Consider the following 23,480-nt stretch of genomic DNA (forward strand, 5'->3'; position numbering starts at 1 on the left):
ATTTCCTCCACTTTAAAATAGTTCCCTGTGGAAAACGCATGCAAACCGGATCTGTCCATTTCCTCCTATATGTCCTGATTCACCAGTCACAAACCTCCAGTTGCCACCTTCTCACTGCTCCCACTCCACCCTCACTTAAGGTTGGCGACTTGGCATCTACCAGAGGCCAGATGTAGTGATCCTCCCACCCAGTCTTGGCTGTCTACCTCTTGGCCATCTTGCTGCGAGCTGCCAGGGGGAGTGCTCCCTAGGTCTCAGAAATTAAAGGGGTGGCTTCACCTTATTCCTCTCTTCTCCAGGCAGCAGATCCTGCAGCCTTGAGTCAAGTCTGTTCAGCCATGGTGTAAGAGCTGGCTTGCTCTCAGAACCTCTCCCAATTGCCTATAAGTACTCCTCCCCCCTTTTCCTAGATCTGGCCTCTCCCTCCCAGCCAGGTAGGATAGCCCATGTGAAAGGGCAACTGGGCTCAGTTTGGCATGTAGCAGGCCCAACCTCCAGCTGTTCCTGCCACGTTTTGCCCCTGGCTGGGCTACCAGCCACTGAAGACTTCCTCTGAAATGTTGTCCCTATCTCTGTCAATGCTTGGCCCACCCAACGGCCCTAGCCTTGCTGCTGGTTCTCCCACAGGTTGCTCATGTGAAAGGGCAACTGGGCTCACTTTGGCATGTAGCAGGCCCAACCTCCAGCTGTTCCTGCCACGTTTTGCCCCTGGCTGGGCTACCAGCCACTGAAGACTTCCTCTGAAATGTTGTCCCTATCTCTGTCAATGCTTGGCCCACCCAACGGCCCTAGCCTTGCTGCTGGTTCTCCCACAGGTTGCTCTGCTCTATTCTCCCAGCCTCTGTTCCACTGAGCATGCCTGAAAGAGACACTGAGGTAAGGGCCTGGCTGGGAGGCCACTTGATTTACTCCAACTTCTGGTTGGGTCATCAGGGACCTTCCCAGTATGTGGGAAGACAACTAACTAACTAACTAAGGAGCTTCAGTGCTTGCTGCCAGCTGGGTGCCCCCAAAGAGGCCAGGGCAAGCTGCTCCTGAAGTAGCCGCTACTCCAAGCATGCTGAGACAGCCAGTTCCTGGCATGCTTCCCTCATCTCTTGCTTCCAGGGAGCCATGGCTGACTGTGGTGCTGCTGGCGATGGGGAGGGCAGTTTTGGCAGCGCAAGGAGTAGGCCTCATTCTGGTGCTATTTCTAGACACAGTGTCTGCATTCCCATACTGCCATGAAACTTGCTGAGCCAGTCAAATTTCTCTCCATGCATTTGTTGTATGGTTAAATGCGGAAGGTAGAACCATATAACCCATTCCATGGAGGAAGAGTGAGATAAAAATGTACTACCTCAATAGATATGGGACAAGAAATCTATTTTTAGACTTCTAATGTACTTTTATTGGAAAAATGAATTCCTCGTCAGTATGCTGGTGATGGAGAAGGAATCAAACCCTCTCATAGGCACTAATCGGTATGTCACCATTGTTTACAATGAAGTGTTTTAAAACATATTGTAATTTTACTGTCCACAAAAGAATTCATTATACAACATAAAATTACTGCAGTTACTTACAATCTAAGTATTGTCCAGAATACTAATCCTTAGACACAGACTTAATTAATTCACTTATTGGACCTTGGGTGAACAAAGTTAATGTTGCAATCAACAGCTGATTCAATCAAAGTGTGAAACAACCTTTTAATTAATCATACATGAAATTAACCTTCAATCAACACCAAGCAGTCACACTAGGCAGACCAAAAAAAATGTTCCCCCTCATAATAAAATTAGAGTAAGACCAAATGCAAATAAAGCAATTCTGTAGTCATGATATGACCTCTATCTGTAAGCAAGCACCAAAGCACATTTACAATATATTGAGGTCAGTTTTACAACTGACATTGTCTAACACAGAAGCAATATCTAGTTCCTTAATATTAATAATAACCTGAACATATCACATGTTGCTTTGTAACACCATAATACTATCTATCTATCTATCTATCGATCGATCGATCGATCGATCGATAGATATAGATTATAGATATAGATTTCCTGTCATATATATTCCAATGTATACACACACACACACACACACACACACACACACATACACATACACACACAAATATACATAGTTTCATTATTACTGAACTAACATGGCCACAGAAACATGCTGGGTTTGGCCACTAAATTCAAATCTTCTTTCAGCCATGCAGTTCACTGATGGAGGGTTTGTGTATGTGTGTGTTTGTGTGTGCGTGTGTGTTGTTTTTCAGCCAGTCTTACCTCAGGCCCAATTTTAATGTAATAAATGTGCTGTTTTTTTTTTAAAAAACTGACTTTGCAGGGGTCATTAGAACCTACTTCTGCAGTTTTGTGGAGGGAAAACTACCCAAAGCCAAATTCCAATGTATCTAGGCTTGCCAAGTCCCAGCCCCAGAGGCCCGTTCCCCACCACCAGCGGATCAGGCCCCGGGGGGAATCCCTCCCCGATGTGTACATCACCCGGAAGTGACGCGACCACGCCGGGCACGCTGGGGGTGGGGCCACAGTCATCCAAGGGAAAACTCTATGGTTTTATGGGGGATTCTCCTTAGCCGGGAGTCCCCCGCTGCGGCGAAATTCAGACTTGGCAACCCTAAATGTATCTCTAAGTACTCAAATATTCCATGCAAATAAAAAAACATCACTGACATATACTTGAACCACACTGTCCCTGTAGAATACCATTTTATCCCCTATATTGTTTCTTAAGGTCCATTCACCCAGCAACAACAAAGTTTTGGTGGGGCTCAGTAGGCTGAAATAGGAACAGGAACCAGACTTCACATGACAGTGTGTTCCACAACATCCAGAAATTGTTTCATATACCCAAAGCCTGTGTGTTTGTGTGTGTTTGTGTGTATACTTTCATACAAGGTGAAATGTTTCTTTCACTGGATTATCACTCCTCTGCATATCTAACCACCACACCACTTCTCTGGAATGTTATCAGGTTATCTTTCTGTTAAAAGAGAAAGAGGATGTATCTTTCCAGACCGTTTGACAATATTTCCCTGGATCAGTGGGGGTTTTTGGGGGGGGGCATGGAGCATTGCTTGGAACAAAACAAAACAAATTACAAAATCAGAAGATTTTTTTGGTGGGGCTGTTGAAAGCCCTAGGGTTTTCTTTGTTTGTTCTCATAAAGTAAAATGGCTCTACTTTGGGGACATTACTAAAAAGTTGGTGACAATAACTTAAAAGGACAAAGATCCTGCTGAGCCACATCTCTAGTAGTTCTACCCCGCACCCCGCTGCCCCAAAAAGTGCAACTGGAGAACAATTGCATTCAAGAAGATTGGAAAATTGGTTGCTGTTTACTGCCTGTGGATTTTGATAGGTCAAAATTTGATTGTAGCACCCTCTGGGGGAAGGGGACCATCCTTCTTGGAGTGCATGGGGTCACAAGCCCAGTCACTTCACTTATGCAGGTTGCTTCATCTATATATATACAAGAAAGTCCCCTCACCGTAAAATCAACGCCCAGGCCAAACCGCTGGACCTAGACACCAAATTCGGGGAGAGTGCTCCTACCGTGGCATAGGTGCTTGCTAAGAAGGGATTTTTTTAGAAATTCAACCCCTAAATGGGTCAAAGGGGGGGAAATGTGCTCCCCCATTTATTCCTATGCGGCTGCCAGGCAGCTGCCTCTCTACACCCCCCACTTTCTGATTGGTCAGCTGCAGAGTTCAGTGTTCTGAGGTAAAAAAAACCCAACAGTTACAGGGGACTGCAGAGAGCTAATGACAGTTGAGGAAATCAGGAGTGGCCAAAACCCACCTGTGAGGTGAAGCAAAGCTGCTGGCCCAGCCTCTCTGATGGCTTCCAACACACTCCCCCCACCTCCTACACCTAACAGGCGGTTGTCTGTCAGGTGCAGCCCCACCTCCACAGTGACTTCTAATACTCCTCTCCCCTCCCCCTCCTACACTGGACAACTGACATAGCAAAAGTTGAGAACATCCCAATTCTGTTTAATAGACTGGACTTTAAGTAAACAGTTTAAATAGCAAGCTGCTGAATGGAATCTTCTTTGCAGAGTTTTGAATACCAGCATGAAACACAGTTTGCAGACAGTACATGGACACAGTAATAAATACAATTTTCAGTATATTGATTGGGTCATTTTTCCACTGCTTGACATCAAAAGTCAGATTTCCCCCGTCGTTCATTCTTTTATATAAGAAGCAGTTTTCATTTTAAGAGAAGTCAATGGGCTTAGAAAAATGCAACTCTGCTTTGGATGGCACCATACAAGTCTAGACTTTAATTAGCTTATTTTGCTGCTCTGTGTTTATTTATTCTAAACCAGATTATTTTTATTTTTTTTAAAAAGGAATACAGTAGCTGGAACACAAACAAATCACAGCTTCTTTTAAAAAATCTGATTTAAAGTTTTCCGAAATATTAGTGTTTATTCACATGACCAGAGAGTTGTGTTAAAAAAAAATGTATTAAGACTGTGCATAGAGAAGCAGCAGCAAACCATTTTGATTTCTGTTATCATTCTGACACCAAGTTTCCCATTCAAAAACACAACATTTTCCTACTGAATGTCATGCTGGCATTTCAGCTGCTCTTCTTTATCTTTAACCTCTTCATCTCCAGCCTCTCCTTTCCAGAACTATAAACTGAACTAACATATCTGCATTTCTTAGGGTTGCTCCCTGCCTGGATCTGCAAGGGAAATGTTACTTATCTGCTCTTTTTCACGTCTTTCATTTTGCATCACTTCTACTGTTAATTTTAGTTAGCCCTACCTGACTTTTCTGCAGTCCTCTACTTGTCTGCCCCAAATACCATGCTGTCAGGGCACTTCTTTGAATATCTTTTTTCAAAACTTTGTTCAATCACATGAATAAAACAGCCTTCAGCTGCCTCCTAAGGACTAAAAGTGAGGGGGCCAGGTGCACCTCCCAGGAGAGGATGTTCAAGAATCATGGGGCTGCCACAGAAAAGGCCCTCTTTTGTGTAACTGCCAGACAAGCTTCTTTGTTCGATAGTACAGTCACGAGGGTCTCTCCCTGTGATCTTCGTTCCTGGACAGAAATGCATAGGAGACGACAGTCCTTCAGATACACCTGTCCCAATCAATGGAGGGCTCTATAGGTCATAGATAATGCCTTTACTTGGGTGTGGGAGCAGATCAGAAGCCAGTATAATCACTGTAGGATTGGGCATCACATGATCCCGGTAACTGGCCCCAACCAGCAGTTAACCACAGCATTCTGCACTAGCTGCAGCTTCCCAACACTCTTCAAGCGTACTCCCAACTATTATGGATTCCCCCTTCTGTGGTAGGCACAAATGCTGTCTGAAATGTTGCTCTTGGGTGATGGGGAACCCCAGGAATTGCTTGGGAGGAAAGCAGAGGTCTCACACTGGAAAGGGGAGTCAGCAAAAATTATACCACCTTTTTCCTAAATAAATTTTAGTCAGGAAGATGTTACGTCCGCTATATGCATAAATGTACATTGTAGGTATAACTACTGTATAAATCATCTAAAAACTGTTTCACATGCATAAACATAATTGAAACTATATAATTTGCAGCAAAAAAGTGGTGAACAAAAACCATTAACAATGACTGGGGGGGAATCAGAGAGAACATTTATTCCTCCCTAAAGCACTTTTGTGTGTATACGCATGTGACTGCATGCACACACACACACACACACCATAGCACACCAAACCAGAACAAAACTGTATGTATGTTCTAGATTAAAGGATATCTGTACTCAGATATTGTTATTATCTGGGCTTTTTTTGTAGAAAAAGCCCAGCAGGAACTCATTAGCATAATAGGCCACACTCAACAGCAGGAACACATTAGCATATTAGGCCACACCTCTGACAGCGCAACTTATTGGCATATTAGGCCACACCTCCATGTTACCAGAAGTGTGCTCATCCAGCCACACCCACCTTTTGCTTTTTATTCTGTTTACCTTGTTTGTTGTCAAAACCCAGGGTTTTTTTGTAGCAGGAACTCCTTTGCATGTTAGGCCACACACCCCTAATGTAGCCAATCCTAATGAGTTTCTGCTGTTGGGTGTGGCCTATTATGCTAATGAGCTCCTGCCAGGCGTGGCCAACTTGGGAGCCAGCCGGAACTCCATTCCTGCCCCAAAATAGCCCTGGTTATTATTAATTTAAAAACTATAGCCTTCATCATGTAGAGAATATTAAATACACATGTGAGTTTCAAAGTGGGTGCTGGTTCTAACTTTTACAATTCACAGATTTTTCTTTAGAGACAGCTGTTCAAAGTAAAAATGTAAAGCACGCAAACAGAAGATAATGCTTCAACTCCGGAACTGGTCTTGACCCAGTGATGGCACCTGGTATTTTGGTCACCGTGTGACAGAGGGTTGGACTGGATGGGCCATTGGCCTGATTATTGGCTTCTCTTATGTTCTTAAGAGTGTTACCTAAAGCAAAGGAACAGGCTGATTTGCACATAAACTAAGTGAATTTTAAACATCTGGCCTTCATCAAGTTAGCTGTTTTGTTTATTTTATAATATAAGGGGAAAGTCCACTTTCATTTTTTTAATTGCCCTAGTACATCACTTTACTTGCTGTTTGTTTTATTGTTTTGCTTTTGATTTTATGGTTTAATTAGTATTATTTTTATGTAGGTTATTTTTTTCTAAAGAAGGAAGGAAGGTATCCAGGTGGGAGGGGCTATGCTGAGGACAAACTCGGTCTGATCAGTGGGTCCTCTCTGTGGTTAATTCCAGGCAGTCTAAAATTATTCATTTTAAAGGGAAAGTCTAAGATGGAAAAATCTTTTGGTAGGAAATACTAATGTGGGGCAAGATAATTTCTCATCTGCTGCCATGGCAGTCTCCTCTTTAAACTAATTGCATACTAATGAATCACTGGGAGGTCTTGAATCATGATCTGATGGCCAGATTTTGGGCAAGGTAACATTTCACTATGAGACAGACCATTCAGTTCCAGTTATCCTGATGAGATTATGCATCATCATCTACTGACAATACGCCCTCTGTAACGGTAATGATCAGAAACTCTGTTTAATGTTCTGATATGCAGTGTACCTAGAGCATGGTATCCAACTGATTTGCGCTGGTTACATACCAAAATGAACTGAACTGACATGCACAAAGGAATTAGTCCTCATGTCGAGATAGATGGTGGTGGGGAGACAGACAAACCTACATGAAGGATTGCTGACAACTGAGTTGCTTTTTAAAAAGTAAAAAAGTTGGACAATCTGAGATATATAAGGGGAGGGAATTTATAGTTTTTACTCTTTTCACTGTGAGTTCTAAATCCAGAACTATACATTAACGAGGATAAATGGCTGCCACCAAAAAGTCAGATAAGTTGGCTCTAGATCAAATCAAGTCTGAACTCTCCCTAGAAGCTAAAATGACTAAACTGAAGATATCGTACTTTGGGCACATTATAAGAAGACAAGAGTCACTGGAAAAGACAAGAATGTTAGGAAAAGTTGAAGGTAGCAGGAGAAGAGGAAGACCTCACATGACATGGATTGCCTCTGTCTGCAAGATCTAAAAAAGGTAAAGGTTGCCTTGTTTGAAAGTCAGTCGAATCCGACTCTAGGGTTGTGGTGCTCATCTCCATTTCAAAGCCGAAGAGCCAGCGCTGTCCAAAGACGTTTCCATGGTCATGTGGCCGGCATGACTAAGCACCAAGGTGCACGGAACGCTGTTACCTTTCCACTGAAGTGGTACCTATTTATCTACTTGCAATTTCTTGCTTTCGAACTGCTAGGTTGGCAGGAGCTGGAACTAGAGACGGGAGCTCACTCCGTCATGCGGCACCCGGGTCTTGAACTGCTGAACTACCGACCTTCCACAGCCTGCAGTTCAGCATCTTAACCACCTGAGCCATCGCAGCTCCTGCAAGACCTAAACAAGACTGCTAATGATAGTACATTTTGGAGATTGGGCGTAAATTGGAAGCAAATTGACGGCACTTGACACACACACACATACTTTAAAAATCTACATACACCCTAACCTGGATAGCCCAGGCAAGTCTGATCTTATCAGATCTTGGAAGCTAAGCAGGGCCGACCCTGGCAAATACTTGGATGGGACACCTACAAGGAATACCAGGGCCAAGACGCAGTGGCAGGCAATAGCAAGCCACCTCTCTAAATGTCCAAGCCCCACTAGGGGTTGCCAGAAGTCAACCCTGACTTCCAGGCATGCAGGGACACACATATATACATCCACACAAAAATAAATCTCACAAAAAAGAAATATACTAACATAAGACTGCCTGGGAACTTTATGTAAGTCATACTGAGTTCAATGAGGGAAGAAAAGTGCAGGATGATAACAGTAGGACAAAGTATGAGACATAATATTAGGGGTGTGCATTTGGATATGCTTGAGCTGAAAGTAAACCCAAAATTAGCTGTTTTGTGTCAGTTGGGGGATATTTCAAATGACCCCAAACACTTCCAAAATCCTGCGAGTGACAAAAATTTATCTCCCAAAATTTCAGGAGTATTTCGGTTTTTGGGGACACACAAGAGTACAGAGGGAGACAAAGGAAGCTGCCCAGTTAAACAGCTGTTAGGCAGCATCTCTGTCCTTTCAAATTCTAAAAGGACTAAAAGCGGAACTTTATAGCTGATACTGGCTAACAGCTGACACTTGGGTAGATGGAGGCCAGGTCTACTGTCAGCTTGGTGTAGTGTATTGGTTAAGTGCGTGGACTCTAATCTGGGAGAACCGGGTTTGATTCCCCACTCCTCCACTTGCACCTGCTGGATGACCTTGGGCAAGGCATAGTTCTGACAAGAACTGTCCTTGAAAGAGCAGTTCTCTCAGCTCTGCCTACCTCACAGGGCGTCTGTTGTGGGGAGGAAAAGGGAAAGGAGTTTGTAAGCCGCTCTGAGACTCCGAGTGAAGGGGGGGGGATAAATCCAATCTCCTCCTGCTCCTCTCCTCCTCCTCACAGGAAAGAATGTGTTTCATGTGGGAGATCTGGCCTATTATTTTCAGTAGCATGATAGACCTGATCTTTGTCCACACCACTATCAGCTAACAGCTGATAGTTGGGGGAAAGGAGATTTACCTGGCCAACACTGGAAAATGGCAGGTGGTTGGCTGGGTTGATAGGCAGGCTCCTGCACTCGTGGCAAGGCTTCATTGCTTGCCTGATTAGTACTGGTATCTTGCACTCTCACGAGGCTTTGATACCTCGCCAGATCCCTGGGCAGGCTTCTGTACTTCCACAAGTCTTGGCTGGCCAGTGAAACCTCCTATAAGCACAGGAGCCTGCCTGCCAGTGAGATCATTATTTCGTATGGGTACACCTGACCTCTCTACAGCCCACAGGACATAACATTATTTGCAATGGCTGTTAGACCAGGCCTCTGTCCACCCCATCATCAGCTGTTTGTTGGCATCAGTTGTGAGCCAGCACAAGCTTCCTCTCTTTCCATCCTTGCTGCTGCTGGGTAGGGGAACTGGGAGTAGTTGGAAAAGTGATTCTGAATTTTCAGGACCCCCTCAAAATCTTGAAATGGTAAGGAGGGTCCAGAAACTTTGGGATAACAAAAAGCATGCAGTCTCCAAAATCTGGAACTGAAATTAACAAGAGAATGTTTGAAGTTCACACCCTTGCATATCATTCACAAGCTCTGCAAGTGAAGGGAATGAGAGGCAGGGAAACTCTGAACCTGATGTCACACTGTGACACATTTGGTATTTCTAGCCCACACCAGAAGAGAATGAAAGAGGAAAGTCTAAGATGTTTTTGATGACAACCACACAAAAATCTGCAATGCCTACTTCTGGCATAGCACCCATTATACAACTATGGGAAGTTAAATAACTGGCACAAGTCACACTGTATCTCATTGTAATGGCCAACTTTACCTTTTGGGCATACAAGCCTTTTCTGCTTAGCTCAGCAGACTTGGGTGAAACCAGGGAATTCAATTATTCATTCCTTTCACATTTGATATGTGAAAACGAGTCCCCATTTAAATTCATGCCTTAAAGTATTAGCTCAGGATGCATTTAGCACAAAACCTTAGTATAGCCTAAGGGAATACTCCTGGGTACAAAATTCTGCTGCTTGAATCATAGACAGAACTCTGCTTGAAGATAACAAGAGCCATGTATGCATATCAAATACCAGAATTTAGCCCCAGGGGTGGGGCAAGCATTGCCTTCAATTGTTATATGAATCTCCCTATTCTGCCATTTCTCTATGGTTTGGAGTTTTTAAACTTTTTGTACGGTCCAATGAATTTTTTTTCTAAACGTATTTCTTCATTTCTCCCATCAAAAATGCAGACAAAGTCATGCTGAAGGTAGCTTTCTTTAAAGGTGGGAGAATATTCTAATTGGTAAATAAAGAGGGGATCACAGTTTGCCTACTGATTTTTGCCCCACATGGAATAAACCCAATCTGTGCTGTTTCCCATCCCTCTACTGACAGAGAAGATTTACATGAATCAGGTTTCCACGCCTAGGGGAAAAAGACGAAACTAATAAGTGCAGTTACAGTCCTCGTTACATTATGTATGTGGCAGAGGGCAGGGGTATACACCTACTCTTCCCCACAAAAATGAGAGTGCTAACCTAATAAATGAATGATTTGATGCTCTGTTAGCTTCCAATACACTGACTGCACAAGAGTCGTGAAATGCTCAAGAGAAAGGCGGATAGATAAATAAATAAATAAATAAATAAATAAATAAATAAATAAAATACACTGCTGGGAAGAATTTGGAAACTCATTCACAAAGCTCTCTCAATCCATGTAGTCATTCAAGGATGATACCGGGAGGGGGGGAAAATCCCTGCGGGCCTCGCAAGGGTGGTAGTCTCCTATGAGCAGTAGTCTCCCAGCACCACCTCCTGACATTTCTCAAGACAGAAGTATCACCACTTTAACAAAGTGCCTGTTACTTCTGGGCAGTTACCCCAGAAGGATTGTTATGGTCGTTCATATCAAAAGATCCTTAGAGCTCCAAGAGAATTAAAAGGTCTCATTGACCAAGGCTGCTGAAACTAGATGGAAATGGGTGTGAATAATCTATTTTATCCAGGTGTGTACAGCTGTCCAGTGACTGTCCACTATCACTTTGGCCAGGAACAGCAAGCTTGACACAGGCATATGAGAGGCCCTGGGATTTTTATTCACCTCCTTACATAGCATCTTAAATGGACCAAAATGAAACTTTAAAAGAATCACAAAAATCAAAAATCTTAACTATCGCTTGCCACACAGCAGCTAGCCTTTCCTTTGGACCACTGGACATTCAAAAAGCCTTGGTTCATCACATATAGCAAAATATCTGTTCTTTAATACAGCCCACCACAACATCACTATAATGTTATTATATCACAAAAATAGCGTTATTTAGATAATCATAGGGATGGCATTCAAATTACAGAAGGAAGGCTGATATTGCTAAATCAGGACCCATCCCTTGAAAGAAGGCTATATAAAAGATGTTGCTGAACTGCTGCTTGGCCCCTTGGCCTCTGCAAGGTTCCACTATGTACTCCATGCTTTTTAATATCTACATGAAGATGGTAGGAGAGGTCATCTGGAGATGCAGGCTGGGTTGCTACCATTATGCTGAAATCTCAGCTTTATCTCTAGGCTTGCCATGTCCCCCTGGGGGGTGGGGAAACCCCCACCCCAGAGGCCCCTTTCCCTGCTGCCAGCGGATCAGGCCCCCGGGGGGAACCCCACCCCCAAAGCACCCGACGGGCACGTCACCCGGAAGTGACGCGACCACGCCGGGCACGCTGGGGGCGGGGCCACGATCATCCGAGGGAAAACTCTATGTTTTTCCCTCGGATGGTCATGGCCCCGCCCCCAGCATGCCTGGCGTGGTCGCGTCACTTCCGGGTGACGTGGTCCCAGCGTGCGCGCTCTCCAGGAAGAAGCCGGGAGTCCCCCGCTCCAACAGCAGGTATGACTTGGCAACCCTATTTATCTCATGATTCCAGTAGATCCCAGGGAGGCTGTGGAAACTCTGAACAGGCAAATAAAGACAGTTTGGGGATAAATGAGGCTAATGAGTGACAAAACTGAGATGCTACTGGTGAGAGGAAGGAGAGAGGAAAAAGGCCTCTCAATGTGTGAGACAAACACAGAATACTTATAAAGCAAATCTTTGTTTGCTGAATGTTCCAACAGGGCTTCAGGGCTTTTTAAAAACTGAAACCAGAATACCAAACTGGCCAACCTTATTCATCTTGGTGAACAGGAATCCATGCCATTACAGATATTCCCATTGCCTGTTCGCACTAGACAGAACTGAGCCTTCCTTTAGGAAACCTTTATTTCATTTAAAATTAACACTTCCAAACTTTCCCACTTTTTAAAAATCACAAGTCAAGTGGACATGTTGGTCATAAACTGAACCAAGCCCTGTGTCTACATCCTGAGGTGACACAACAGGAACACATCCTACAAAACAGAAGGTCCTGGACGCCTCCTGTGTAGCATACGGTACAGCAGGCGAGACGAACAATATCTCAGAGTTACTGCCTTCTTCTGTGAACTTAAGAGGGTAAAACTCTACTTAAGACTGTAGTGTAAGTCAGAATGCATGTTAGCAATTTTATCAGCAAACACCTTAGCAAACACTCATCACAAAGAAATACCAACTCTGCTTTCTCCACAAGACAGAGACTGGTGCCACAGTAGCACTTTTTACTGCTACAGAAGGACAGAACTATTCTTCTACAGAAGAATCTAATGCATTGCTTATAAGTAGGCTTGCCGGCCTCCTTGTGATACCTGGAGATCTCCTGTTGTTACAATTAGTCACTAGGTGACAGAGATCAGTTTCACTGGAGAAAATGGCTGCTTTGGAGGATGAACTCTATGACATTATACCATATTAGGGTCCCACCTCTCCCCCATTCCTGCCCTCCCCAGGCTCCATCCCAACTCAGAACTGGTGACCCTACCTATAAGAGAATTACAAGAGAACTATCACTGCAAAACTCTAAGTGCAGGGCACTGTTTGGACCAAAATGGATGCCAGTCAGGCAGAGTTTTCAAGGGGCGCGTCAGAGTGGTTGGTTGGCTACTGCCCCCTCCTTACCCTGGAGAGATGCAGGACTTTGGGACAATGGATCACCTATTGATTCACTCAGTAAAATTCCATTAAAATCCAAGCCTAACTTCCCCTTCACCCATTACCCTTGATTAAGTGGTGATTAATCAATGCTTAAGTCTATTCACCTTCTCAATTACCCTTCCCATCCAGTGCTTGTAGGACCATCTGGTAGAACCATCAAGTCATTGTCCTCTGGCAGTGAGTCAATCTGCCTCAGGATACGTTTTGCCCTATAAAAATGTCACCTTGCTGCTCCAGCAGTGTGTGTGTGTGTGTGTGTGTGTGTGTGTGTGTGTGTTCTCGGACCCACCACACATTCCCACTTGCATGTGGGTCTTCTCTCTCTCACTTCCCGAAACACTGGCCATTTCCTTATTCGACTTGCTGCTTCCACAGACCTCTTCAGGATTGGTAAATATCGCCCTTCCCTAAAAATCTCTCCCCTTTCCTCCATGCCTTTCTTAGTTAGCTCTTGTGTGTGTTTATGGTATGCATTTTTGTTTTATCCTATTCTTAATAAAAACTCTACCAGCTTAACAACTGCCTGGTTATTTTTGAAAGTTCTCATGGGAACAAATTCCTGTACACATCTCAGTTACCTGCCTCTCACTCCATCTCCAAGATAATTCCCCCAAACTAAGTAGAGACTGCCTACTTTGGGTAACACTGGAACTCAGACACCATTCAGCATTACACCTTTGGTTTGAACACATGAACTTGTCTCCTCTTTAATCTGTGAAGCTGTAAAGTACAGCAACTCACATGGCACATCGATTGCTTGTTGTACATTTTGCAGATGCTACAGATCATTTACACCTTAAATTCCTATTGATTTGAGGAAAAATGCATTCTATGCATGGTGTGCAGAACAGTCCTAAGTCAAAGCTACAGAAAGTCTGTGGTTCGAAGCTTCAAAACATGACATTTACTGAATATTCAATTACAGGACTAAATCTTAAAATCATTATCAAATAAAACTCTTTAGATACCTTGGAATTTTGTTCCAGTACAATTTAAAATGGTCCTCTCACTGGGAGCATTCCCTTATTTTGGCCAGAAATAAGATTGCAGCTATAATGCATTACTTTTACCAAAGAGGTAATCAGTTTGTTCCAGCCACTCTCTGAATTTTTCAGGCTATAGCAATCTCTCTCCTGTTATATGGGATTCCTGTGTGGATACAGGGTTTTTCTAAAGAGGTTGAACGTGTTAACACCTTATTTCTGCACAGGATACTTGGTCTCCCTAATTCTGTTGCGTATTTTACTCTCTGTGCTGAGTTGGGTTTACACGTTATTGAAACAAGGGTGTGGTCTATTGTTATTAAGTTTTGGCTTTGTCTTCATTTCAGCCCCTCTGCTAACAGTCTTATTGCTCTCCTCCCTGCGGACCCTTACACCTCAAAGTGGTCCCAATTCATAGTGTCTAAAATCAAATCCATTGGTATTGATCTGGATTTTTTTTGCCAATTCTAGTGAAATGGATATTCTTCGGATTGTCCAAAGGAGGATTTGGGACATTGAAGCTCAAGTTATTTACGCTGGTAGCTCTGGAGTCTGTTCTCAACATTTTCTTGGTCTTTTCCCCACACAAGATTCTATGGCCCAGTACTTTTCTAATTTGGTAAACCCCTCACACCATAGAGCTTTCATGCTTGCCAGGTTCAATCTCTTCCCTTCGGCTGTTTTGACAGGCAGACATTATTTGGGGAGGTCTAGTTTTACTTTAAAATGTTCTTTATGTTTTGCTCTCAGGGTAATCTGGCTGGCACCAGGGAAATTTAGGCTTTCCCAACCTTTTTCTATAATATTTTTCCTACTGGTTTTGGTATTGTGACCCAGGGTCTGGGCTTTCGAAGGACTATGTGTTTCCTGGGAAGAATTTCGTTCAGAACTTGTGTCTTAAATAAAAGTAGATTTATTTGATGTTCACACACTCTTCCCTCTTATTGACAGGGATCAGGGCATGTCACTTTGTAACAATATTTTCCTTAGGCCATATATGGTTTCTGTTTCTTTATGCTTTAACTTTTCATAACACACACAAGACTTCTCTCTCTCAGACCTTAAAACGAACAAACCGCTTAACTCTTTTACTACACAGAACCCAATCTTTCCCTCACAGGGATGAGTCTCCTTCAACTCCGAGACAGAACTTAACACCTCTTCTGCTTCTCTCACAGAAATCACACACATAAACATGAAATCGTTACATAAGGGTATTCCTTATAAAGAAAGAGTCTGTACCTGTCTTTAAAATGAACCTGATTCTGTGCAACATATTCTTTTTCGCTGCTCTCATTACTCTTTGCTACATCATTCTTTGATCCATCCCCTCCTTTCTTCTGCAAAATCTATGACCAATAATGACCTTTGTTTTTTGTTATCTGACAAATCTCCTGAAATTACTGCAGTTGTCGCTGAGTACCTACTATTTGTATGGAAGTTAAGGGTTAGAAGCTGTAATATTTAGATTTACCCTTTTCTCTCTCTCCTTTTTATTAATCCCAAATGGGTTCTGTTTGGTGGAGACTTTTAGTATGTGTATATATGTATTTATTGGTGTCTAGTTTTTTTTGTGTGTGTGTTGTATTATTATGCCATTAAAGGTGTCTCTCTCTCTGAACTCTATAATTAACATATATTAGAATAGACGTGGAAAATTATAGAACATTCTAGAACATATTATAGGCTTCCACTGTGTTTATTGATTATAATGTTAGCTTTCTGTTACCTGTTGCCGAATTTCTTCTTCCATTTTTACTGGAGATCCCAGCTCAGCTACCTGCTTGACCCCTTCGCTTGCATAACCTCCATATTCCCAGAGTACGTAGTTCTTTGAATGTGATCCACCAATGATTGCAGACCAATGGTTGGCTCGCCCTTTAAAAAAAGACAGTCTATTATCTATCTGTTTTATATAAAACATTTTAATGCCACTTTTCCACACAACACAGGTGCCCAAGGCAGTGAACAATCAAAACATTAAAAGACACTATAAAAATACATATATTCATACACACACACACACACACATTACAATTAAAAGTTTAAAAATGAATTATTTAAATGGGAAGGAAGGTCATGAGGGAATACCACACACTTGCAGAAGACAGTGATATAGGGAGCCAGATGAATCTCCCTGGGGAACGAATGCCATAATTTTGGTGCCACGACTGACCATGTCCTTTCCTGAACTTCAACCAGTGTTCCCTCTAAGCTGAGTTAGCATGAGCTAGCTCACAGTTTTTTAGCCTCCAGCTCACAGATTTTTGTTTTAGCTCAGGAAGGATTTATTCAGTAGCCAAATCACTTGCTCACAACTTTAATGCCAGTAGCTCACAAAGTAGAATTTTTGCTCACAAGACTCCACAGCTTAGAGGGAACATTGACTGCAACCCATCTAGCCTTAAATACCAGGGCACCTGAAGCAGGGTCTCTGACAATGATCACTGTGGTCAGGTAAGTTCATATGGGAGTAGTTGGCATGCTGGTTCCAAGCCTTATATGGCTTTAAAGGTCAATGCCAGCACCTTGAGTTGGGCTCAGAAACAAACTAGAAGCCAGTGTAGGTAGAACGGAGTGATATTATGAAACACTGTGTAGTATATTGCCACAGAACTTTGCCACTTTCCTACAGATAACAGAGCATCTTCTGTTCTAATGTCTCATTTGCATTCCTAGGTCTTCCTTCTAGAGACCCACAAGGAATATCTTATCAAGTAGGTTAGTTATTCCCAGTTCCTATTCACAACAATGAAGTGAATCATACCCCATTCTATCACTCCACTGAGCAATGTCTGAAGCCGTCCGCTAGCCTAACAACATTTCTTCCAACTTAAGTGGCTCCTTAGGTTGGAGGAAGGCACCTTGGAGGAAGGTTGGATCCATGTCGTTGTCTCATTTGAAGGTCACATGCAACAATGTTTTTTTAAAAATCACTTGTAGGTTCCAGTTTTCTTCTACTATAGCCCCCCCCCCCGATATCACATCCCATGCAATCCCAATCCTCAAGAGTGGGTTTTAGATGGTGCAGCACCACTCACTGGAGTAGACTTTTATTGTGAGTCTGCCCAGCCATGCTCTGTGTGAATAATGTGGGAGTACCTGATCATAGGGGGTTGCCAGTCCCCAGGTCCCAGTGGGGGTTCCCCTGGTTTTCGGGGCTTCTGCCCACTGCTAGCCAGCAGAACACCCCCCACCCCCTTCACGAATGCCCCCCAAATCCCCCCCACCAGTGACAAGGCAGGACCTGGCAACCCTACCTGATCACCTTTTTGGACCCAAGCAGGAGTTTTGGGGGCATCCTTCAGACAGACTGAGAAGAGGATCTCTTTGTTGTCTGTTCCACATTGTCTTGGTGAGTGGTAGAATTATATGATTAGGCCTGGTCTTTAACTGGAAAGGCCATAACTAGTGCAGACTAGAATAATGTGGGACATTATACTGTAAGTAGAGTAAGTTGTGGACACCCCTGAGGCATCTAAGGACTGTTCCCAAGCTAGCCCATCATTGGTTTGAGCAGCTGGGTTGGTTAGGAAGAGACGCCCTTGGTTGAACAATATCAACCAAACCCTTAGTGCTGGATCAGCATGTCTGGAGAGAGTGATAGGGCTTAACACCTCTAGGAATTATTTTTTACATGTAGGTGAAGATGAGCAAAGCCAATAGTAGCACTGGCCAAATTTGCAGGCAGGGTGGGTTTGCCCAAAGTACTGGTAGCTGTGGTAGGTTGCTAGTTAGGACTCGCATTAATCTAGTGATGTTTTATTTATGTAGATTACCCATTTATAAAATAGTTAACTCATATACTTATGTCCTTATTTTGGGGAACTGTTTTTTTTTGCTCACAGCTTAGTCTCAAATACAATAGTTATGTCACTATGTCTCTGCTTTTACCCCCATCTATAACACAGAGCTCATAACAATGGCTTATTTCAGTGACCTACTGAATTAGCTTCAAGTAACTGGCAGTCTAACTAGAGAAGAAACTGGTAAATTGATTATTGGATCTTCCCAGCATTTCTTAAAAAACAAAGAAAAAGCAGCTGTTCAGGGCCCCAATATGGATTGGAACTAGGGTTGCCAGGTTACCCCGGCTACCAGCAGGGCACAGGGGTGAGGGTTGTCGGATCCACACTGAAAAACTCCTGGAGATTTGGGGAAGGAGTCTGGGAAGCACAGGGGCTTCAAAGGCGTACAATGTCATAGATTCCATCTTCTAAAACATCCATTTTTTTCCCCAGGGGAATTGATCTCTGTAGTCTGGAGATAAACTGTAATTCCAGGGGATCCCCACATCCCACCTGGAGGCTAGCATCCCTACCTTGAACTGCATGGGATGGGGGGGGGGATTCTTCCATGTCCACTTGGTTTTGTAAATCAAGCCTGACTCTTTCCAGTGCTGGAAGCCCATTTTTCCTCCTGCCCCCACCCCTTCAAGGCTAATAGTGCTGGGGGCCTTCAGTTTTGATTGGCAAATCCATGTGGAAATGAAAGTGTTAAAACCCTTCCCCGGGTCATACTGCTGCTGCTGCTTTTATTTTATAGGTATTGGGAAAATCTGGTCACAAATGTTCCAGCATCTTGTCTCATTAGACCTTGAGTTATAAAGTTCTTTTAAAATTCATGAAGAGGGGGAAGGAGAAGTAAACACACTACAGTTGCTGGTATAACTATGATCCAAATGTGTTGTGCTTAAGCAACTCCCATTGTGTTCAGTGCAATATACTTCCTGTTAAGTATGCTTAAAATTTGGGCATGATCTTTCACAGCTCTGCTTGTGATAAATCCCACTGATTTCAGTAGAAGTTGCTCCAAAGCTGGTATATGGAGTATTAAAACTTTAAGCAAGCAAAATGTTTTGCAGCTCTGTGCCTGTGCAACCAAGACAAAATACACTATTGGGAAGATTTTCAAGAGCGTAAACTGAAGATACACCCCAAACTGCCATCTGTGTCATCTAATAAATGATTCAGCTGCATCCAAGGCTGCATTTTATTATTTAAAAGTCTCCTGTGTGTCTTATTTTAGAACTATATTCTGGATACTAACAAGAACAGAGCTTAAAAAATTAGATTTGTATTAAAGTGCACTTTGGCTGACAAACTAGTAAATAAAACTTTGTAAGTAACTTAGAGGGAGACATCAAGAGCTAGTTTAAGTGCTTGTATCTTATTTATAAGCTAGTAATATTAATGTTCTCAGGCCAAAGGGAAAGCTGAGATCTTTTAAAGCTTTTTATTTCCATAGAAATCTAATAAAGCCTACAGGTTTTTGTTTTCAAAATTATACCCTCCAAAGGCAGAAAAATGGTTCCTTAGAAATGTCAGAACAATGTAATCTGGATGTTATATTATTATTCTTTTCAAACATGATCTGGAAATAAATAAATAAATAAATAAATAAATGACAGCACCCCATGGCTGATTTCGCACTAGAGCTGCCTCGATGTTGCGCCGCTGTTTGCCCCGATACTATTGGTCAATTTCACACCCGAAGCTGCGGGGCTGCCTTTTGACTCACGGCTTCGCCCGATTTCCCCCGCAGTTTCGTGATCCTGTTTTGCTTTTTTTTATTTATTTAAAATTTTTATCGTGATCCTGTTTTCTGAGGATCACGAAAATGCGGAGGAAATCGGGCGAAGCCGTGAGTCAAAAGGCAGCCCCGCAGCTTCGGGTGTGAAACTGACCAATAGTATTGGGGCAAATGGCGGCGCAACATCGAGGCAGCTCTAGTGCGAAATCAGCCCATGTTCCACATCCATTACCTGATGAGATTTAGACTGCTGGGAACTCAGAAGCTTTACAGATGGAACTATTAAGATGGTTCACTTGCGGAGGTGGATCATCTGGTTGGATTCTTGATGGCCCTTGGGAAGTTCCTAGCCAACAAGGCACAAACTATATGGCAAAACCCTTTTTGGAACTCTGAGATTTACAGTTGACACAATCACTCCTCAATGTCCACAATTGCCCTGACAAGCCCATTTGGCATCGCCTTTCACTGGGGAACTTGGGCCAATAGATTGCTAGAGTGTAAAGTGGGAAATGAATTGATCTGAACACAAGCTACAGAAGTTTGCTTTGCTTATGTCTGTAGACACTGAGAGAAAGGGATTCATGATCATGACAAGCAGACACCAAAGGCATTCAGAGACACCTTTATAATAGTATAATAACTACTGCCTGTGGACTGTTTTATAAACATCGTTTTTGGTTTATGCTGTTCTTATGTTATGGCTTTTCTTATGTTGTGATTTTATGTGGGGACGAGGAATCTCTGGAGGCATGCCCGGAGTTCTATGTTCCCACAGGGAGATTAGACAGTAGTGCGCAGTTACATCTGCTGAGTCCACTGATAAAAGTAACTTGGCTATAGTCGGGTAAAGATAAGACGGTGAGCTGTGTGGGCAAAGAGCGTTCTGTTAAGAACATACTGTGATCCTAGTTTAGAGTCTTCTGCTTGTAGCTTTTTCAATATACAGGGCAAGGGGGCGGGAAAAGGAAAAATCCTTAATAAAGCGCTGCTGGGCCAGTCTGGTTCAGAGCGCTTCGGCAGATCTGTGTGTTGTGTTGTTCATTTGAACCCTCAAGCCTTCAATTTTATGGCTTATTTTTAGGTGAAACTTTTGCAACACATTTCATAAATAAATAAATACATCTTTCAATTCAAATAGATTGTTTCCCTTTTATATTTATGCCTTTTAAAATTGAAGGTGGGGACAGATAAGGGGAGCAGCTGCTAAATAAAAGCACTTAAATTGGTGACAAAATGATGCTTCTGCCAGTTTCATATAGTGGTTAAGTGCACAGACTCTAATCTGGGAGAACCACATTTGATTCCTCACTCCCCCATTTGCAGTGTCTGGATGACCTTGGACAAGCTATAGTTCTGTCAGAGCTGTTCTTGAAAGAGCAGTGCTCAAAAGAGCTCTCTCAGCTCCACCTACTCACAGGGTGTCTGTTGTGGGGAGAGGAAGGGAAAGGAATTTGTAAGCTGCTCTGAGACTCTGAGTGAAGGGCGGGGTATAAATCCAATCTCCTCCTCCTCCTCCTTCTCCTCTTCTTCTTCTCTGTTCACTGACATTAGCTTTTCAATCCTCTGTCCTTTTTAAAAAAAAGTTTGACCCAATTATTATTGCTTACCATCAGGAATATCACAATGGCAGAAATAATGGAATGGTATAAGAACATCCATTTAGAACAAACAAATAAAAGTGGTGCATGTGGCAGGCAGTCCAGATGGAGTTGACAACTGAAACCATGCTTTCCAACATGCACTAAGTCTCAATTAATAATGGATCCCCCACCCCTTTTTAAGTATGTGCCTTTGATAACTAGGGGTGACAACAAACAATGGGGAGCTGCAGCAAAAATCATTGTAAATATTAAAAAATGCAATATAACCAAGTGAAATGTACACATCCACATTCATTCAGAAACATCCAAACAGTCTGATGAGCGAAGGCTCTGTACTCATGACCAGTGTTCCCTCTAAGCTGAGTTAGTGTGAGCTAGCTCACAGTTTTTTAGCCTCTGGCTCACACATTTTTGCCTTTGCCCAGGGAGGATGGCTCCAGAGCAAACTAATTTATGCAGGAGCCGAATTGCTCACTCACAACCTCAATGCCAGTAGCTCACTTCAGTAGAAAAGCTACCCGATTCACATGGTGTTCAATAACAGTTTCACCTATTTCATTGCACAAGTAATGAAGAAAATTTCTCTCAGACGAAATACAGCTTATGTGTCTGAGAGAAATTTTCCACACATCATCTACTTATAGATTCTTGGTCAGAAGAAGACGCTTGTCGAAACGGCATCACTTTCTGGAGACCACCGTCCGGCCGTCGTTGTTATCTTCTATCTTATGTAACTGGATTTACAATTAGAATGTATTAGTATCACTTTTGTAATTTTCATATTTATAACATTACTGCTATCATTAAAGAAACATTGAGCGCACTTTACATAGTTCTTGTGGCTCTATCTTTTTAGCTGATGACCTCCATCTGAATGTAGACAAAGGCCTTCCCTCTTTGTTTCTCCTACTAGATTTAGCTTCAGCCTTTGATACAATGGACCATGCCATCTTGTTGAGACATTTGAAAGCAGAAGTTGGTATCAGGGAATGTGCTGTGTATTGGTTAAATGGTTCCTTATAGACTGGACTCACAGGGTTGCTGTTAGAGACCAGTTGTTATCAGTGTGGGACTTGTGATCTGGAGTTCCACAGGGCACAGTTCTGTCTCTCATTTTAGTCAATCTCTATGTAAAAAATCTTCAAAATAATTCATAGTTCTGGGATTGCATGTCATTAATATGCTGATGACACCCAGCTCAATATCTCTCCATCCAAATCTCCCAGTGATGCCAGATTGCTGTGATTAAATGGCTAAGAGCGAACAAACAGAATCCTGACAAGATTGGCAAGGCTGAGGTTTTGAATCATATTGTGCCTCCAGTGGGGTTCAGCTGACCCACGGTGACTCAGTTAAGAAACTAAGGGTTATACTGCATTCAGCATTACTGCTAGAGAAGCAAGTTAATGTAGCTGCAACAAAAGCTTTCATCCAACTTTGTTTAGCGCGGAGGACAGCCCCCTACCTGGGTTTGGCCAATCTGGGGAGGTGGGCGAAGAAGAAGAGGAGGAGGAGGAGGAGGAAGAAGAAGAAGAAGAAGAGGAAGAGGAGGAGGAGGAGATTGGATTTATGCCCCGCCCTTCACTACCCAAAGGTGTCTCCGAGCGGCTTACAAACTCCTTTCGCTTCCCCTCCCCACAACAGACACCCTGTGAGGTAGGTGGAGCTGAGAGAGCTCTTAGCAGAAACTGCTCTTTTTCAAGAACAGCTCTTATCAGAATTACGGCTTGCCCAAGGTCATCCAGCCAGGTGCAAGTGGAGAAGTGGGGAATCAAACCCGGTTCTCCCAGATTAGCGTCCGCGCACTTACCCACTACACCAAACTGGCTCTATGCTATGCTGAGTCTATGCTACGGTAACATCAAGACTAGACAGTTGTAATGCACTTTATACTGGTCTGCTCTTGAAGTCAGCTAACAGACTCCAGTTGGAACAGTATGCCATAGCTCAGTTATGGCTGGTGAAAGCCAGCGCTGAGGAAATACAGGGTCCTTCAAGGGGCAATCCACTCTCCAATGTTGTTTAACATCTATAATTGCCCCCTCACCCAGCTGGTGTGGAGTTTCGGGCTGGGTTGGCAGGCACCAGTGTGCTGATGACACCCAGCTGTATCTGTTGATGGATTAACTGATACAGCCCCATCCATCCTGGCCAAAGGGTTGGAGGCCGTGTCAGGGTGGTTGAGGCAGAATCTGAATCAT

At 43.1% G+C, this 23,480-nt stretch overlaps 1 protein-coding gene across 1 annotated transcript in view; it reads right to left on the reverse strand.

Annotated features, from left to right (window-relative positions):
* Positions 1-23,480, reverse strand: part of SPON1 (spondin 1) — a 470,884-nt gene that overhangs the window by 284,416 nt on the left and 162,988 nt on the right. The window contains exon 6 of the mRNA XM_015411716.1: positions 15,873-16,021. Within this exon, the coding sequence (XP_015267202.1) occupies positions 15,873-16,021 (149 nt within the window). The remainder of the gene's footprint in view (positions 1-15,872; positions 16,022-23,480) is intronic.

Source organism: Gekko japonicus, unplaced genomic scaffold (assembly GCF_001447785.1).
Source record: "Gekko japonicus isolate JY-2015 unplaced genomic scaffold, Gekko_japonicus_V1.1 scaffold156, whole genome shotgun sequence".
Classification (NCBI taxonomy): Eukaryota; Metazoa; Chordata; class Lepidosauria; order Squamata; family Gekkonidae; genus Gekko; species Gekko japonicus.